Source organism: Trachurus japonicus, chromosome 18, assembly GCF_045865225.1.
Source record: "Trachurus japonicus isolate A0001 chromosome 18, Traja_1.0".
Taxonomy (NCBI): domain Eukaryota; kingdom Metazoa; phylum Chordata; class Actinopteri; order Carangiformes; family Carangidae; genus Trachurus; species Trachurus japonicus.
In genome coordinates, this window is record NC_140924.1 from 18,994,464 (window position 1) to 19,009,970 (window position 15,507).

Below are 15,507 nucleotides of genomic sequence, written 5' to 3' on the forward strand. Positions count from 1 at the left end.
AGATAAGTGCACACAGAGAACAAACCAGTTACAAACCTATGTTATATATACTTATGTAAATAAAAAATTTATTATCTGATATCTTGATTAGAAATCATTTATTATAAACATCACCTGAGGAACTTCAGACAACTTAAACAGTAATGTGTGAAGTTATATGACGCCTCAGAATAGTGGATGGAATCAAAATACAGCCAAAAATAATCTACAAAGACAAACACACAATTAGAGTTCACTACACATAAGTTTTGCGGCCAGTGGACGCTTAGAGTCGACAGCTCATCCCTCCAGTCACTGTGATGGTCTCTCCGGTGATATAGGAAGCCTCGTCAGTGCACAAGAAAGCGATGACTCCACCGATTTCCTCTGGATCTCCAATTCTGGAGAAGGAAAAGATGAAATATTACATTAAGAAATTATCAAAATATGTATGAACCTCACAGGATATTAGTGACAAGGGGCCATGTGAATATGAGCTGCACCTTTTAATGCTGAGCTGCTTTTTGAACTCGTCCATGACGTCTTCATTTTGCCATAACTGAAAGAGAGTAAAGTATAAATATTACAGAGACATATACATCAGGAGGAAAATGAGAAAAGAAAACAGGATCTGAGTGAATGAGACAAAGAGAAAAGTGTTTTCTCACTGCAGAGCTGAAGCGAGTCTTAATAACTCCAGGCGCCACACAGTTGACTCTTATGTTGCTCTGAGCCAGCTCAGGGGCCAGGGCCCGGGTCAGACCCAGCAGGGCTGTCTTACTAACGCTGTACGGACCCAAAGCCTGCAGAAACAGAGAGCACAGACCAGATGGAATAAAAACATAATCATGAAAACTTGATGTCTTCCCAGTTTCAACACTGAGTCTAGTATCCTGACAGCAGTGACAGGAGAAAGACACACAACGTTCTGCTCCCACTGACCTGCATTGGTTGGTATGCAGCCACTGATGACACAAACACTACATTTCCCCCTCTACAAGAAAAAAAAAACATATACTTTAAAGTTTTACAGTCTTTATTATTTGGATCTTGCGTAAGCTGTATGATATTTTGTCACTCACCCCCTTTTCTCCATGTGAGGCGCCACCAACTTGGTCATAAGGAAGGCTGATTTCACATTCACAGACAGGATCTAGTTAAAGACAAATTGGATAAATGATACATCATTTTCTAAAATAGTTTCATAAATGAACCTGCATGGAAGACAGAAACCTCAGACTCATTTATAAATGAGTCCTCTGGCTTCATTCGTGCTGTGTACCTTGTCCCAGACTTCCTCTGTGGAGTCCATGATGTTTCCAAAGAAAGGGTTGACTGCTGCGTTGGACACCAGGATATCAACACCCCCGCACTTCTCAACGGTCTGCTCCAGACACAGAAGGAGACAATGAGTAAAAAGAAACACCTATAGCCTCATAATGATCCATAAAATGTAAAATAAATCCATATACTTGCAATATTTCATGTCCAATTTACCATTTTTATCTGTAAACTCTCTATTAAATACTGTGACTCTGCAGATGGTATCCCTGAGGGTGTGACTCACCAATTGAACCAGTTTTTCTCTGTCCTCCCCACTGCCAACATTACATGTGGTTCCAGTCACTTGGATGCTCTGGCTTTGCAGCAGAGCCACTGCCTTGTCCACATTGGCCTGTCGCCGGCTGCTCACCACCACATGTGCTCCCCTCTTTCCCAGGGCCTGAGCGGCAGCCAGACCGATGCTGGGGAAGGCAGGAGGAGACCTCTGTATTAGATTAAGCCTATAGTAATTATCATTATTATGATGAATGTGCTGTTTTAAGTGACATGCAACTTTGCCACAAGAGTTTGAGATTGTCCAGATTGTGGTTTTTCCATTGCAAAACGAGCAACACAGGAGTAAATGACATGATTCTTACCCATCTGTGGAGGCTGTGACTATGGCTACCTTTCCAGCGAGGCTGCTTTGAGACATACTTCTTTGGCCAGCAGCAGGGTAGGTCCTAAGGCACCTGAAAACACTCCTCAACATCACCTGTACACAGAGATTCAGAGTCAGCCAGTTATATTACTTATGACAACACTGGGTAACTAGGGCAGAGGTCATCTGAGTTATGGCAGCTGAGTAATACAGTGAATAAGCAGTGCATGGAGTTGAGAACCACTTTTAATCAGCCTTTTAGAGTAATTATACACTCATCAATCCATGGTACAGCAATGTAAAGACACTTAAATTGGTGTTTACAAGGCAGATTCATACAACTCAGTTCAAGTTTATGCTTTTACGCAGTGGGCTTCCAAGTATAAGCAAATGTGCAAATGTGATCGGGAGCATTATCTCACCCTGCCGTTCATGCAAAAGTAAACACGAGGTTGCACAGATGAGGAATTTGCCCAAAAAGTACCCCCAGAGTACAGCAACACCAGGACCTTGGACTATACCGACGGTTCATGTGTTGCTGTAGCCAGTATTTTCCGGGTACAAGTCCCGCTGTCAAAATAAAAGCCTCCAATAAGCACTCACTTATATTCGGTGGTTGTTTGATTCAATATAACATCAATGTCGATAAAACAATAATATAATAATAATAATATGAATTTGTTAAGATAATTGTAAAAATGTCTGTATTAATCCATGATAGTAGTAGTTTAGTTTGACGTACATGTGTTTTTAATTTACACGTTAGTTATTTGAGTAGTGGCAAAATACCATGGTCCGTAAACGCAACGCAAAGCAATCGAGCCAATCACGTAAAAGCTGCTCTCCGAGCTGCGGCTGCCCGCGCGACTTCACAGCTCCTGGATCGGTCTAAACGTCTGACGTCGGCACGCACGTTACGCTTTGAGATCAGCGGTACGTGCGTGCGTGCGTGCGTTCCGAGGAGGAGGCGGAGAGCTCGCTCTGTTGTCATCATCGTCGCCGGAGAAGATGATTGAACGGCGATGGCCACAGATTTTCACGCTTGAAAAGAAGTGATTTTTTTTTTACGTATCATACCATAGACTGTACGCACGGTACGAAGTTTAGCGGCGATAAGAGGAGGTAAAAAAAAACAAGGTAATTATTTTTTACAAACACAGCTTTTACGTGCTAACGTCGGCTGGTAACACAACTCGGCTTTAGCGGTTTTACCCATTGTTGTGTTTTTTTTTTAGCGTTAGCAAGGAAAGATAAGCGGCGTTAACGGAGCTAACGTTAGTAGCTAGGCCGCGGCAACGTATCCCCCACTGCATTACGGTACTTACACTTTAAATTATTTATAATATAACCCGGTTGCAGGGGCGGTTAAGTGTATCCAGCTATTCGTGCTATTTTAGTCACCACCCATTTATCTGTGGTGTTGAGTCAACGTTAGCTTTTCTTTTTTTTTAATGAACTGGCCGCATTTAACGTAACGTAACGTCCCTGGGCGTGGAAAAAAGGGGATAGACAGGTGTTGCCGCTGCCTACCTTTTCATTTCACATGTGCCTTTGAGTCAGTCTGGATGTGTTTACTTATTAGCCGTGGGAAAAAAAAGGGCGTGAAAAGCTTAAAGCACATTTCTGTGCCGTGGATTTTTTTTTGCAGGATCCTTATGAAGACGGACGAGGAGGAGATGTGTCCAGCCCAGATGCAGCTGTGCCCGGGCACCGAGACTCTGTGGCGGCCGGTACATCCACGAGAACCGCTGCTGCTGATCTAGATGGATGCATGAGCTTTTTTTTTTTTTTTTTTTTTTTCTTTTTAAAGAAAGTTTTTCAGTTTCTCTGAAATCCATCCACAATGTCTGTCTCCGTAAGTACAGTATTTGCTTCTTTGTTTGTATACATTTGCATGAATCCTGTGTAATGTGATCACAATGATGGGCAAATGTGATCAAAACTCATTTGTAACATTATTATATAAGAAAAAATCGGATGGGGGTGTTTTTATGATCATATTATGGCACTATATCTGGACAGTCATTGCCTCCATTTCTGATTTAAGGGGGTCCCACATGGCTCAACGGAGCCTGGTTGTCCCTAGGGGGTTGGTTTAGAAAATGAAAGGGGTCTTGACTCTCTGGCTTTGGGTTGGCAATTAAACCCTAAACAGCAAGGGACAGATGTGCCTCTCATCCCCTCCCCCCTCCCTCTCATCTCCCTCATTACCATTAAGCTCTTGTCCATTTCATCATTGATCCTCCCTGACTGTGCCCCTTTTTCCTCCCCTGCCTCCTGATTTACTGACACAGCTGTGAATTTTGAGTTAATCATTATGCTTAGTTTTTACATTTTCCATCTTTTTTTTGTTTTTGTTTTGTTCATCCATCCTCTTCCTGTCTTCTGTCTTTAACACAGACATTTTACGAGATCTTCCCAAGTCACTCCTATTCACTCTCCATTCAACAGCTCTAAACAATCAACCTTTTTATGCCCCAGACTTAGCATCGCCGTGTCAATGTACTTGTTTGTTTGTGGTGTGCAGATGTGAGACAACTAGCTTGTGTGAATTTTGGCTGTTGATTAAAAACCCACGTTCGTATGGCTGCTTGGTGTGTGTGTGACTTTTGTGAATGAGTGGGTCTGTCTGTGTTCATGATTTCCACTCTTGTCTCCTCCCTCTCAGACCGTGTTGGCGAAGGCGCTGTTTGACAACACAGCCGAGAGCCCGGAGGAGCTGGCGTTCCGAAAAGGCGACATCTTGATGGTCCTGGAGCAGGAGCAGGGCGGCGGTCCGGGCTGGTGGCTCTGCTCCCTACACGGGAGGCAGGGCATCGCCCCCGCCAACCGCCTGCGTCTCCTTCAGACCGCCGCTGGCCCGGGCGCGGAGCTCCGCCGCGGCGCCAGCGAGGACTCTGTCTACCTGTCGCCCGGTTCCCCCCTGACCCGCTCCGGCGTCAGCTGCAGCGCCGAGGACATCGACGGAGTGTATCGGTCCCCACCGGGTGTCGGCGAGGGACGAGGAGCCGCCTCGAGGCCGGGCGAGCTCCGTAGGGTTGAGGGTGGGCGTCCGCGCTCCCACTCCAGCTCTGGCACCCGACCCCGACCCGACTGGGACATCGGGGTGGCGGGACGTCCGCGCTCGCCCTCTCTCAGAGGACGCGGCACAGAAATAGCAGGCACGCTTTATCAGACTCCGGTGGGTCCCACGCCGCAGCACGCCCGGCAGCCCGGGGCGCTCATGGCTTCAGAGTCCGTGTACCTCGCTCCCAGCGGCGTGCCGAGGGCGGCCGACGAGCCGGAGGACAATACGTATTTGGTTCCCAGAGAAACACTAACGGCGGGACAGACAGACGACTGTTACTTGGTACCCAAAGGTACGCCGCTCGCAGGTGACGACGTTTACCAGTCGCCTACAGGAGGCGTCGTGGTCAACGGAGCGCCCGGCGCCCCCCAGCCCAAAGCGAGTCAGGACGCTCCTGGGATGTATCAGACGCCGACGCCCGTGGGAGCGAGCCTCCACAGGACTTCAGCCACGGCTCTGGCCCACCAGCACCCGTCTCCGTTAACCTCCGCTCAGGCGTCTCCCAGACCGCTGCTCAAGGGAGTGTCGCCCAACCCCGCCGCCGCCCGGGGCAAACCCGGCCTGGCCGCCCACCGGGGGTCCCCTCTGTTGGTCAGAGCGGGTCAGGTCAGGGTCCCCGGGTCGCCGAGTTTCGCCCGTAAGCCTCCTCCGCCGGCGCCTCCGGTGAGGGGAGTCACCAGGAAAGACGCACCACCGCAAGCAGAGTCCAACTCTGTCCCCAAACCAGCTGCTCAGACCGCCGCCTCCGCAGCGCCGCAGGAAGACGACAAACAAAAGGAAACTCCTCAGAGCAAAGAGGAAAGGTTGAATAATGGGCTGGACAAAAGCAGCAACGTGCACAGAAAAGGAGAAATCCAGGATTACTCAGATACATTGGACGACCAGGTGTGTGGTCTCTACTTCTACTGTTTTTCTGACAGGAAATACTTTGTTTTGTTAGTTTTATCTTTCATGAGTGGATTGTTTTCACATGTTACGTGTACGAATGTCTTCAGCATGGTTCGCCAACTTGTGTGTGTGTGTGTTTGTTTCCTTGGTAGGTTTATGATACTCCTCCCAGCGGCAGGTGGCAGCGTCCAGTCCCATCTGCCCTCGATGACGACGGCATCTATGACACCCCTCGCTGCCTCCCACCACAGGCCGACTCTGAGTCGGAGGTAAAGATAACTCTGGTCACTTTGTTTCTGCATTCCTTCGGTGGGCAAGAGGCAGACCCAGCTGTTTGGGTTTTTAAAGAAGTGCGTTTCCTCTCAGGTCTGTCTTGTCTTGTGCTCGAGTGTCAAACCAGTGAGTCATGTTTATGTTTTATTGCGTCAAACTTGGCCTCATTAATATCCAGTTGGCTCTGAAATGGCAATTTAACGAAAAGTTTCAATTTGGAGGTGTATCTGTCACCAGTTCCCATTAAGTTTGCACCTGCACATGTCACATGCGTGTAATTACAATCCTTCGTAACATAACCTGTTTCATAATGATCTAGTAGAAACCCAGTGCAATAAATTTCCCAGGAGCGAGCTGGGAACTCTGGCAAACTGGTGCACGTCGTTGGGAAAGTCGTGTCTGTACAAGCGAACGAAGCGATTCACCAGTAAAGCGATGACTATCAAATCCCCTGTCACCATTTCTTCTCACATTCCACCATTAGTGTGTGTGTGTGTGTGTGTGTGTGTGTGTGTGTCGCCCTGCCCCCCCCCCTCCTCACCGTCTTAGGGCAAGGCCACACCTGTCTCAGTCTGCTGTGAGAGCCTGTCTATCCAGTCCAAATGCTGCTGCTATTTTCTCCCAGTCACACCCATCTGTCGGGGCCATGCCAAGGCCACACCACACCACCACCACTTACCCCACCCCCTCTACCCCCCCCAGTGGTCTCCCCCCCTGTAATGTTACTTGAACACGTCTGCCAGTTGCTGAATTATTTTTTTTCCATCATTGCCTGCAATTACTGCTTATGGACCGCAGGACTCGCTGCTTTTACACTTTGATGTTGGAAAGGTCCACATGTGTTTCTCCCACTGGCCGGTGACTCCAGCATCTACTTATAGACTATTACTTTTCTGTCTGAAGCAGGGACTGTAGTTTCTAAACTCAGATGATGACTTTTTATCGGTACAGACTAATGTCTTATATTTATTTTTCTATGTATTTATTCATTTATTCATTTCTAATATAGGATCTAAAGCAGTGGTTCTCAAAGTGGGGTCCGGGGACCCCCAGGGGTCCTTGGGTGGGTTCAAGGGGGTCCCCAACCTTTTACCATATTTCTTTCCAGAAATTTCTTGAATTTTTTCCAAAAATTCATGCCATTGGCTGTAATTTAAAGGTACATTGACTAAAAAAAACAACATTATTCAGTCTCAGAACAAATATTTGTGTATTTCTGGTGTTTGTTTTAAAATGTTGTACAATGGGGGGGTCCGTGGTCTAATTTGTGTCAGTTTAGGGGTCCTTAATGTAAAAAGGTTTGAGAACCACTGATCTAAAGCACTTTAAAACCAGTTTAGATGTTGTACCTTTATTGTTTTTCATATTCTTTCCTTTTTTTTCTGTTGTACATTTATTACCTGCCACATCTCAATTTTCTTTAACAAAAAATGAAAAAAAATTTATCAAAATGCTTTTGGAGTAACAGTTCCAGGGGGGATCCGGCAGGCAATGGATTTTCATATAATGGCGGCGGATAGAGCTCACTTTTGAATCGTCCAAAACACACACTATGAAACATCCAGATACCTCCATACTGCTCGTCCGTACTGACTGAAGTGTCCTGAAGCCGCCACATGAAAAATTAATGTGATCTCTGTTTTTAGCCTTGTTGTAGCAGTAGCTCCCAGTGGCTCTGTTGATGTTTGTGTGCATGCGCGAGATTTGCTGCGAGATGTTCATTTGTTGTTGTAAACCATTGGATGTATGATGTGAACACTGAAGAACATCTCGCAGCAAATCTCACGCAGCCACTGGGAGCTACTGCTACAACAAGGCTAAAAACAGAGATCAAATTAGTTTTGGGTGAAGTATCCCTTTAACCTCTCGATCAGTGGTACAGAAACCCCTCGTCTAAACGCCGTCCCTGTCTCTCCATCGTAGGTCTATGACGTCCCCACCATCACCCTGAACGTGTCGACGGCGGAGATTCAGCCGGACGAAGCCGAGGACGAAGTCTACAGTGTCCCCACGCTCCCGGGCGTCCCCCTGGGGCCGGGAGAGTCGACCACCAGCCTCTCCGGCGAGGACGTCGTGGTGCAGGTGGGGAAGATCTACTGTGGCCCCGGATCGGACAAACGAGCCAGCGCCGGAGATCACAACAAACGAGACTCCTCGGAGCCCGACTGCGGCATCTACGACATGCCCGCGCTGACGATCGAAGTCCTCCCCCACTCCTCCTCGTCCTCCTCCACCTCCACCCGCCGCCTCTCCGTCTCCAGCAACGGCTCGGGCGACGTCCAGTGGCGCGCCTCGCTCTCCAGCCTGGTGCACTCGGTGCTCAGCGCCGCCTCCTGCTCGCCCTCCTCTCTGTCCTCGCGGGACCTCGCCACCTCGCTGGCCGAGATCCTGTCCACCTGGAAGGCCAGCCACTCGGGCGACCCCCCGCCGCCTCTCCAGCAGGCGTGGGCTCGCCTGTCGGACCTGCTCCCCGCGCTGTCCGCCGTCGGCAACGCCCCTCCGTCCGAGGGGCTCCTGTCGCTGGTGCAGCGGTCCCTCGAGGAGAGCGCCCTCCTCCTGCAGGCTCAGGGTCGACCCCGGCTGCCTTCCCAAGAATCCCTCTCCCGGAGGCCGTTGCCCGCGCTCCCGGTGCCCGATGGGAAGTCGTCCGGAGGCGGCATGGGCTCCCGTAAAGGCAGCTGGATCCAGGAGAGGCCGCTGCCCCCGACTCCTCAGCCCGCCTTCCCCCTGCCCCCCACGCCGTCGACCGTGACTCTCACAGTGGGACCCGTCAACGGAGAAGACGACCCCAGCAACGAGTACGCAGGGATCGGCCTGACTCCCATCCCAGCGCCGCTGCCAACTGGAGACAGCGTTGGATACGTCAAGCTGCAGGTCGGTCCTCATGAGGAAATCTCGTTCATCTTTCAGCTTTTTTCATGTGATTGTGTAGTTTTATCGTTTCAATCCAATGAAGCACCAGAATGTATCTGTATACACATCTGACTGTTGTCTCCTCGCTGCACCAGGGTAAACCTGAGCCACTTCCTGATGAGAACGGACAAACTATCACTGCAGAGCCAAGGGTGAGTCCTCTGCTTTGTATTTTATTACCTTGAAATATATGTAACACTAGTCTGGTCCTAATGTGTAAAGGCAAAGCAAGGCAGCTTTATTTATATAGAGCATTTCATACCAAGTGGCAACTCAATGTGCTTTACATAAAAACAAAACATTTAAAGGTCCAATGTGTAAAATGAGTGGAAAACAGTGACATCTAGCAATCCGATTCTATTATTTATCTATTAAATGTTTATTTATGAAGGTGAAACTCTTGAAACGTGCTCTCTGGTTGGCTGGATTTTCCATTCTGTACAAACATGGCGGCGCAATATGGCGAAGCAAGACCCTTGCTATATGTATATAAAAGAAGAATTATAAGGCTATGAAAACCAAACGGATTTTATTTTATACCGATTATACAAGCAGGAATACTGATTTGTATTAAAACAATTGAGAGGACTTACAGTGCAAATCCAACATTAAGATTTAAATTCTTTACGAGAGCTCAGCCACAAGCACATGAAAAGAGAAATGTTTTTAACCTGGATTTAAAAGTGCTCACAGTTGGGGCTGATTTCAGTTCTGCTGGTAGTTTGTCCCTGTTGTGTGAGTCAGTAGATCTCAGAGACTTACTGGGTTTATACTCTCCTAACATGTCTTTCATGTATTCTGAACTGTCCTAATTTCGGTTTTAAATGATTTGTAGTGCAGAAACAACACCGTGCAGCAAGTCTGCACAGATAAGTCATTGATCCACTGCGTTCACAGCGACTCTGTTTACTAATGAGCAGCAGCAGCAGCAGTGTGACTCATTAATCCAGCCTGCAGCAGCACCTCTTTGGCTCATGATGCAGGCGAAACCCATCGTTACTCATTACGCCACACTCTCCGTGTTTACCCAGCGTCGCCTATAGTTTGGATTTCTGACTCAGGAGTCTGTAAACTCGTCGCATGGAGAATTAGTTTTAGTCTAATTCCAACATCAAAGCCTGCAGCTGCAGACGCGTAACGACATGCATAACCAAAGTGACAGTCACGTACTGTCTCGTGTTATCTCTTCAGTCACTTCTTCCCTCTGTTGCTCGGCGCTGAGGTCACCTCTTTTTTATCGCTCCGTCTGCGTTTTTCCTCTGCTCCTTTTGCGAGATTCATTGGTTACACCACCGACGATCAACAAGAGGACGCTTGTTAGATCTTAACAATCTTGCCTTTACATTGAATGCCGGCCGCAGGACAATAGGTGATAGAAAAGCACAGTCATTCTTTCAACAGTGGCACTCGGTGACGTAACGTGTGCGCGTGTGTGTTTGTGTCAGACTTTAACTGACTTTAAGTTCAGCATAAGATCCTGTCAGTTTTACTAAGGGGCGAGAGTTTCACATGACACAGTTATGCACCTTCTGCAGGCATCGCTGAGAGGCTTAACTTATTAGTGTTTTGGCGCATTTAGGTGACTCAGCTGCTCCTGCAAAAACAAACCTGTTTTTTGAGTTTGGTTCCTTTTCATTTAATTATGTGGCAGAAATCAAGGAATCTAATCTAATGCAGAGTTAGTTTTTCAGTCACCACTGTGTGCACTAATCAGAGAAGTCCACAGGATGTCTGGTGTCTCTGATATTGAGTATTTAGATCAATGGTTTCAAAAGAGCAGAGCTGCGCCTACTGTTTTTTTTTCAACATCTGTAATTATCTTTTTAATTTACTCTTTTGCTCCATGAAATGCCAGAAAAGTGGAGCCTTCTTCCAGCAGCCTAATTTCTAAACATATTTAATTCACGAGGAAAGCATCAACATCAAACCCTCTCACTGGAGAGACTAAAAGCAGGAAGTGTTTTGGTTTGCTTTGATGTAAAGCACTTTGGGTACCGTCTGGCTCTTGTGAAGTGCTATACAAATAAAATTTGATTGATTGATTGAAGTGTTTTGGCCTTTTTTTTTAATTTTTATAAATAGTCGCAGATTAATTTCCCCGTCAGCCAAACCAATCTATCAATCGACTAATCCTTGCACCTCTGCTGAGGAATTTAATGTAATATGATTAAATGGCAAAAAGCATGAATTTCATTTATCAGACAGAGGTTCTCATTCATTTCCCCCTGATGAGATTTTTTTGTCCCAGTGTAAACCTGTTTGTCACAAGACCACAGAAGATAACAAGACAGTGCTGGCGACACTGTTGTGTGACTGACTCATTTTTTTCCCCTTGTGCAGTTGACCCCGTCCCCTCCTCTGCCCGTGTCCCTCTCCCTGGAGGACTCGGAGCTGCTGTCCTTCTACTCGTCTCAGAGCCTCGCCCACCTCTCCTGCCTGGCCGACGCCATCGACGTGCTCTTCAGCAGCGTGCAGGGGAACCAGCCGCCCCGCATCTTCGTGGCCAGGGGAAAGAGTCTCATCGTGACGGCGCACAAGCTGGTGTTTATCGGGGACACGCTGTCCCGACTCCTCACCTCTGCCGACCTCCGGGCCAAGGTGTGTAAAGAAATCCTTATGCACACTTTGATCTCATCAAACTCATCAAATACACAATGCAACAACTCCAAAACGCTCTGGTGGACAAGTTGTGACCTGCACATTCACCACGCTATGAGATAATAACAGAACGTTACGAGACAGAGTTGTTTTCGAGGCAAATGCAGAGACTGTTTGCAGAAAAACTGCCCCCGACGGGAACGTGCATCAGCGGTTTTGCATGAATTTACCTCGAAAACGTCTCGTAACGTTCCGTTATTATCTCATAGCGTGGTGAATGTGCAGGTCACAACTTGTCCACCAGAGCATTTTAGAGTTGTTGGATTGTGTATTTGATGAGGGAAACAAGAAATCCCATTAGCCTCCGTAGCGTAGCTCTGAGCAGCTCACGGCTCTGCTCCGCCGTTCTTAAAACCGACAATTAAAGGTAATGAACCTACTGCTACGACTATAGGGATTATGGCAATGGCCCAATTTGCAAAAATGTTGAATTATCCCTTTAAATTGCCCCTCTGGGACAAATTAAGTTATTTGATTGATAAAGAGGAACTATGCAGGATTTGTATCTTAACTATGCTATGTTTCTACCTTAATCAAACAGCTTTGGAGTAATTGTGATGGTTAAATAAGTGACTTGTAACTTGTTACGAAGAGAATGGAGGCTCTCTGCCTTCTACCTAGCGTCTCTTGGCTGGAAAACCAGGAGACCCAGTGTCCCAGCTCTTGTCTTGTCTTTCTTCTTTATGACAGATAAAACTACACAAATATACACGTCGTAACACGTATATAATAGTATTATATATGGCGCTTTGGACTTTCAACCCTCCAAAGTGTTATAATCTCTAGACAAACAACTTTTAGACCAGACCTAGCAGGCCTAGTACCTAATCATAACACATGATGCATGAAACTCACACAGAATTGAAACGAATTGCATCCAGTGGAAATTGCCCTTTACTTTGCTACGCCTCTGCCTGGCCATGTGCATTTGTTGACAACCTATGTCAAAAAAATCAATACATGGCCATGTGCATTTGTTGACAACAAAGCCGTCAAAAAATCAATGGATAGAGCTGTGGATATATGTTAGACTGTGTATATTTGTGTAGCAACGCGATTAAAATTAATCTAATCGCGATTAACGCGTTAACTCTGACAGCCCTAAATAATATATAACGTTATCCACTGCTCCATGGATTGATTTCTTGCCGGCTTCGTTGAAAACAAGTGCACATGGAGGAGGGTTAGCAAAACAGTGTAAAAGCGACCGGACTTGCACAGTTCCCCTTTAAATCACAAGGCAAACTGAATTCACGTGTCAAACCCGTGTAATAATTCTCTGTTTTATGTGTTTTTTTTCTGTTTCAGATCACAACCTCGGGGGGCCGCCTCTGCCAGGCCTTGAAGTCGGTCGTGGTGGCAACAAAGGGCGCTGCACAAAGCTACCCGTCGGTATCCGCCACCCAGGAGATGGTGGACCGCGTCGCCGAGCTCTCCCAGCAGGCGGCCGGCTTCTCCACGCTGCTCCAGCGTCTGGCAGAGATATCCTCATGATATTTCATATCACTTGGCGTTTAAAAACAAAACAAAACAAAACTTTGTCGACACTACACATCTATTTTCTCTCTTTGAGATGCCTTATTTGTTGGTAGACTCTTTCGTTACCCTTTCGTTTTCAATGGGAATCGAAGCAAGTGAAGTTGAATCCTGAAAGTGTTTGGCCCTCGCTGCAGCCGCCTGTTACCGAGCTGGGATCTGACTGCGCCGGTTCTGTCCTTCAAATGTGTGTTGGTTTGCCTTTTGTTTATATACTGACCTCCGTGCTTTCGTGCCAGGCACACTTTGTCTGTTTGAGTGTTAACTTATTGAATATTTGAAGCCCCTCCGCGGCTTGGAGTGTCCGAGTAGACTGCTTATCTTGGGAGCTTTGCTTTGTTATGTATGCCGTATTTTTCTTTCCCCTCACATGATAGCCATTTTCCCTTCCTTCCTCTATTTATTTAGCCACCCCCCTCTCACCCCCCCATTCTAAAAATAGCACAGAAGGAGGCCTTACATCCTGGGTCTGGCCTACTTTTTACTGTGATACCTGAAAGGCCTTTTGTGATTAACACTCTGAAACTGTGGAAGCAGCACATCAAGTGTTTTTGGCCTTAATATGGGAGAAATGTTACAAAAAAAACAAAAAAAAAAAGGGTGTGAAATAGGAAGTTTTCCTGACTTGCATCCGTTATCTGTGCAAGTGTGTGTGATGTGTTTGTGTTGTGCTCATTTCCACGACTAGCAGGAAAAGATAAGCTGTGGTGCAGCTTGGGAATCTGTTCGCTGGGCTTTTTTTCTTTTTTTTTTTTTTTTTAAAGAAACATCTCTCAACATGTGTTCAATTTCCATTCATGCAGTTTTACACAAAAAGTCCAGCAAAGAACGAGATGGTATCTGATGAACCGATGCAGCGACTGTGTGTGTGTGTGTGTGTGTGTGTGAGCAGTGATAACCTGGTGAGAAAAATGTCCTAATCCTGTTCTTCCCCACAGTCACGTGGTTTTGCCTGACAGTGGATAGGAAACCTGTTGACCGAGGTTATCTGTCTGTACACGTCGTGTTATGATCCGCGCGGTTACATCTCGTTGACTTCCTTCGCTTCTTTATCTGCGTTTCCCATAGGATGCTTGTCAACCTTTCACTGAGGGAGCACAGTAGAAACTAAGGCTGGCTACTACATGCATAAATCATAATTAATGCAAAACCTAGCAATGAAACATCACTACCATTACTTTACATTTTCCATCACAAGATAAATATATCTGTATTTTTGAAGAAAAAAAAAATCAAGTTACAATCCAGCCAGAGTAAAACTGTGAAATTAAGCATAACCTACTTTTTGGGGGTTTGAAATGGGAGAATTTCATGTTTGTTTTTTTAAATCCATCAAAGCACATCCCTGTTTTTCCCATCTCACACTGTTTATATAGTGTCTAATCGCACATTCTCGTCTACACTAGTCAGATCAGGTGCAATCGTCTACACACAGACAGCTCACTGTGACGCTGCCGTGGAGCATTAAGTAGACTGGAAGTTGAACAAACATGGTTTTGTCACGCTAAAACACTACAAATCTACAAATCCACGTAAACACAGGGCCAGTTCGGTCCCACAGGGTGCTCTTTAAAGGTTTAGGATCTGTCTTCTGTATCATGTTACTCAACCTGATATTCAAGTTTTAATTCTCGGATGCAGAGCAGTATCGTCAGGGCATTGCATAAACGTTTTCTTTTTTCTGTTGTGTGTCTCAGTTTTAAGTCATTTCTTTGAGGAGCACTGTTGCCTCGTGCTGTTACATTTTCTCTTCTGCAGCGCCACCTTGTGGAGGTTTGAAGTATTACTTAATTGAGACCTCCCTGCCAAAACACTACATGTATGAAGAGAGCATGTTCAGCAAAGTAAGCTTTAGCTATGTATTTATTATGGTCAGTTTTTATGTTTTGTTTTTCCTTCTTTTTGCTTTCCAGTTTGCATGGCTTTAACTTGCTTAGATTTTTCACCAGGGCGACTGTACTTGGACATTTACCATGAACAAGTTTTGTTTTTTCCAAAAAAAACCATATCTTTAGTTACAATTTAAAGATATGGCTGTATTTTCTTTTGTACAAGGAAGTTTCTTTCTTTTTTTTTTTTTTTACGCTATGTGAACTCAAATGACTCAGTTATCCATATTCGCTGAGGTATAGAAATGAGTCTTTTGACTTTTCTCCTACAATAATATAAACCTAAATCTCATTACTTTACACTACATTTGGTGTCTGTCTTGTATTCCTGTTCAGAATGCACAAATACAACTTTTGCAATTAAAAAAACAACTGTGTTT

General features: G+C 46.1%; 2 protein-coding genes across 2 annotated transcripts; one reads left to right on the top strand and one right to left on the bottom strand.

Moving 5' to 3' along the window:
* Positions 1 to 81: 81 nt before the first annotated feature.
* Positions 82 to 2,564, bottom strand: dhrs4 (dehydrogenase/reductase (SDR family) member 4). Its single transcript, XM_085760521.1, has 9 exons — positions 2,326 to 2,564; positions 1,902 to 2,017; positions 1,547 to 1,724; positions 1,262 to 1,363; positions 1,062 to 1,132; positions 922 to 973; positions 648 to 782; positions 483 to 538; positions 82 to 380 (listed from the first exon to the last, which is right to left on the bottom strand). Exons 1-9 carry the CDS (start codon positions 2,335 to 2,337, stop codon positions 266 to 268), a joined length of 837 nt encoding a protein of 278 aa, XP_085616647.1. The 5' UTR covers positions 2,338 to 2,564; the 3' UTR covers positions 82 to 265.
* Positions 2,565 to 3,443: 879 nt separating this feature from the next.
* On the top strand, positions 3,444 to 15,499 carry efs (embryonal Fyn-associated substrate). The gene is made up of 7 exons (XM_085760516.1): positions 3,444 to 3,758; positions 4,572 to 5,855; positions 6,011 to 6,127; positions 8,055 to 9,005; positions 9,140 to 9,196; positions 11,385 to 11,642; positions 13,011 to 15,499. Exons 1-7 carry the CDS (start codon positions 3,747 to 3,749, stop codon positions 13,194 to 13,196), a joined length of 2,865 nt encoding a protein of 954 aa, XP_085616642.1. The 5' UTR covers positions 3,444 to 3,746; the 3' UTR covers positions 13,197 to 15,499.
* The last annotated feature ends 8 nt before the right edge of the window (positions 15,500 to 15,507 follow it).

Coding starts and splice junctions, on each gene's coding strand:
- dhrs4 (XM_085760521.1), bottom strand. Junction 1,725..1,901: donor GTCACAGCCTCCACAGATGG/GTAAGAATCATG, acceptor TGCCTTCCCCAG/CATCGGTCTGGCTGCCGCTC. Junction 783..921: donor CTGCATACCAACCAATGCAG/GTCAGTGGGAGC, acceptor CTGTTTCTGCAG/GCTTTGGGTCCGTACAGCGT.
- efs (XM_085760516.1), top strand. Junction 9,006..9,139: donor TTGGATACGTCAAGCTGCAG/GTCGGTCCTCAT, acceptor TCGCTGCACCAG/GGTAAACCTGAGCCACTTCC. Junction 11,643..13,010: donor CTGCCGACCTCCGGGCCAAG/GTGTGTAAAGAA, acceptor TTTCTGTTTCAG/ATCACAACCTCGGGGGGCCG.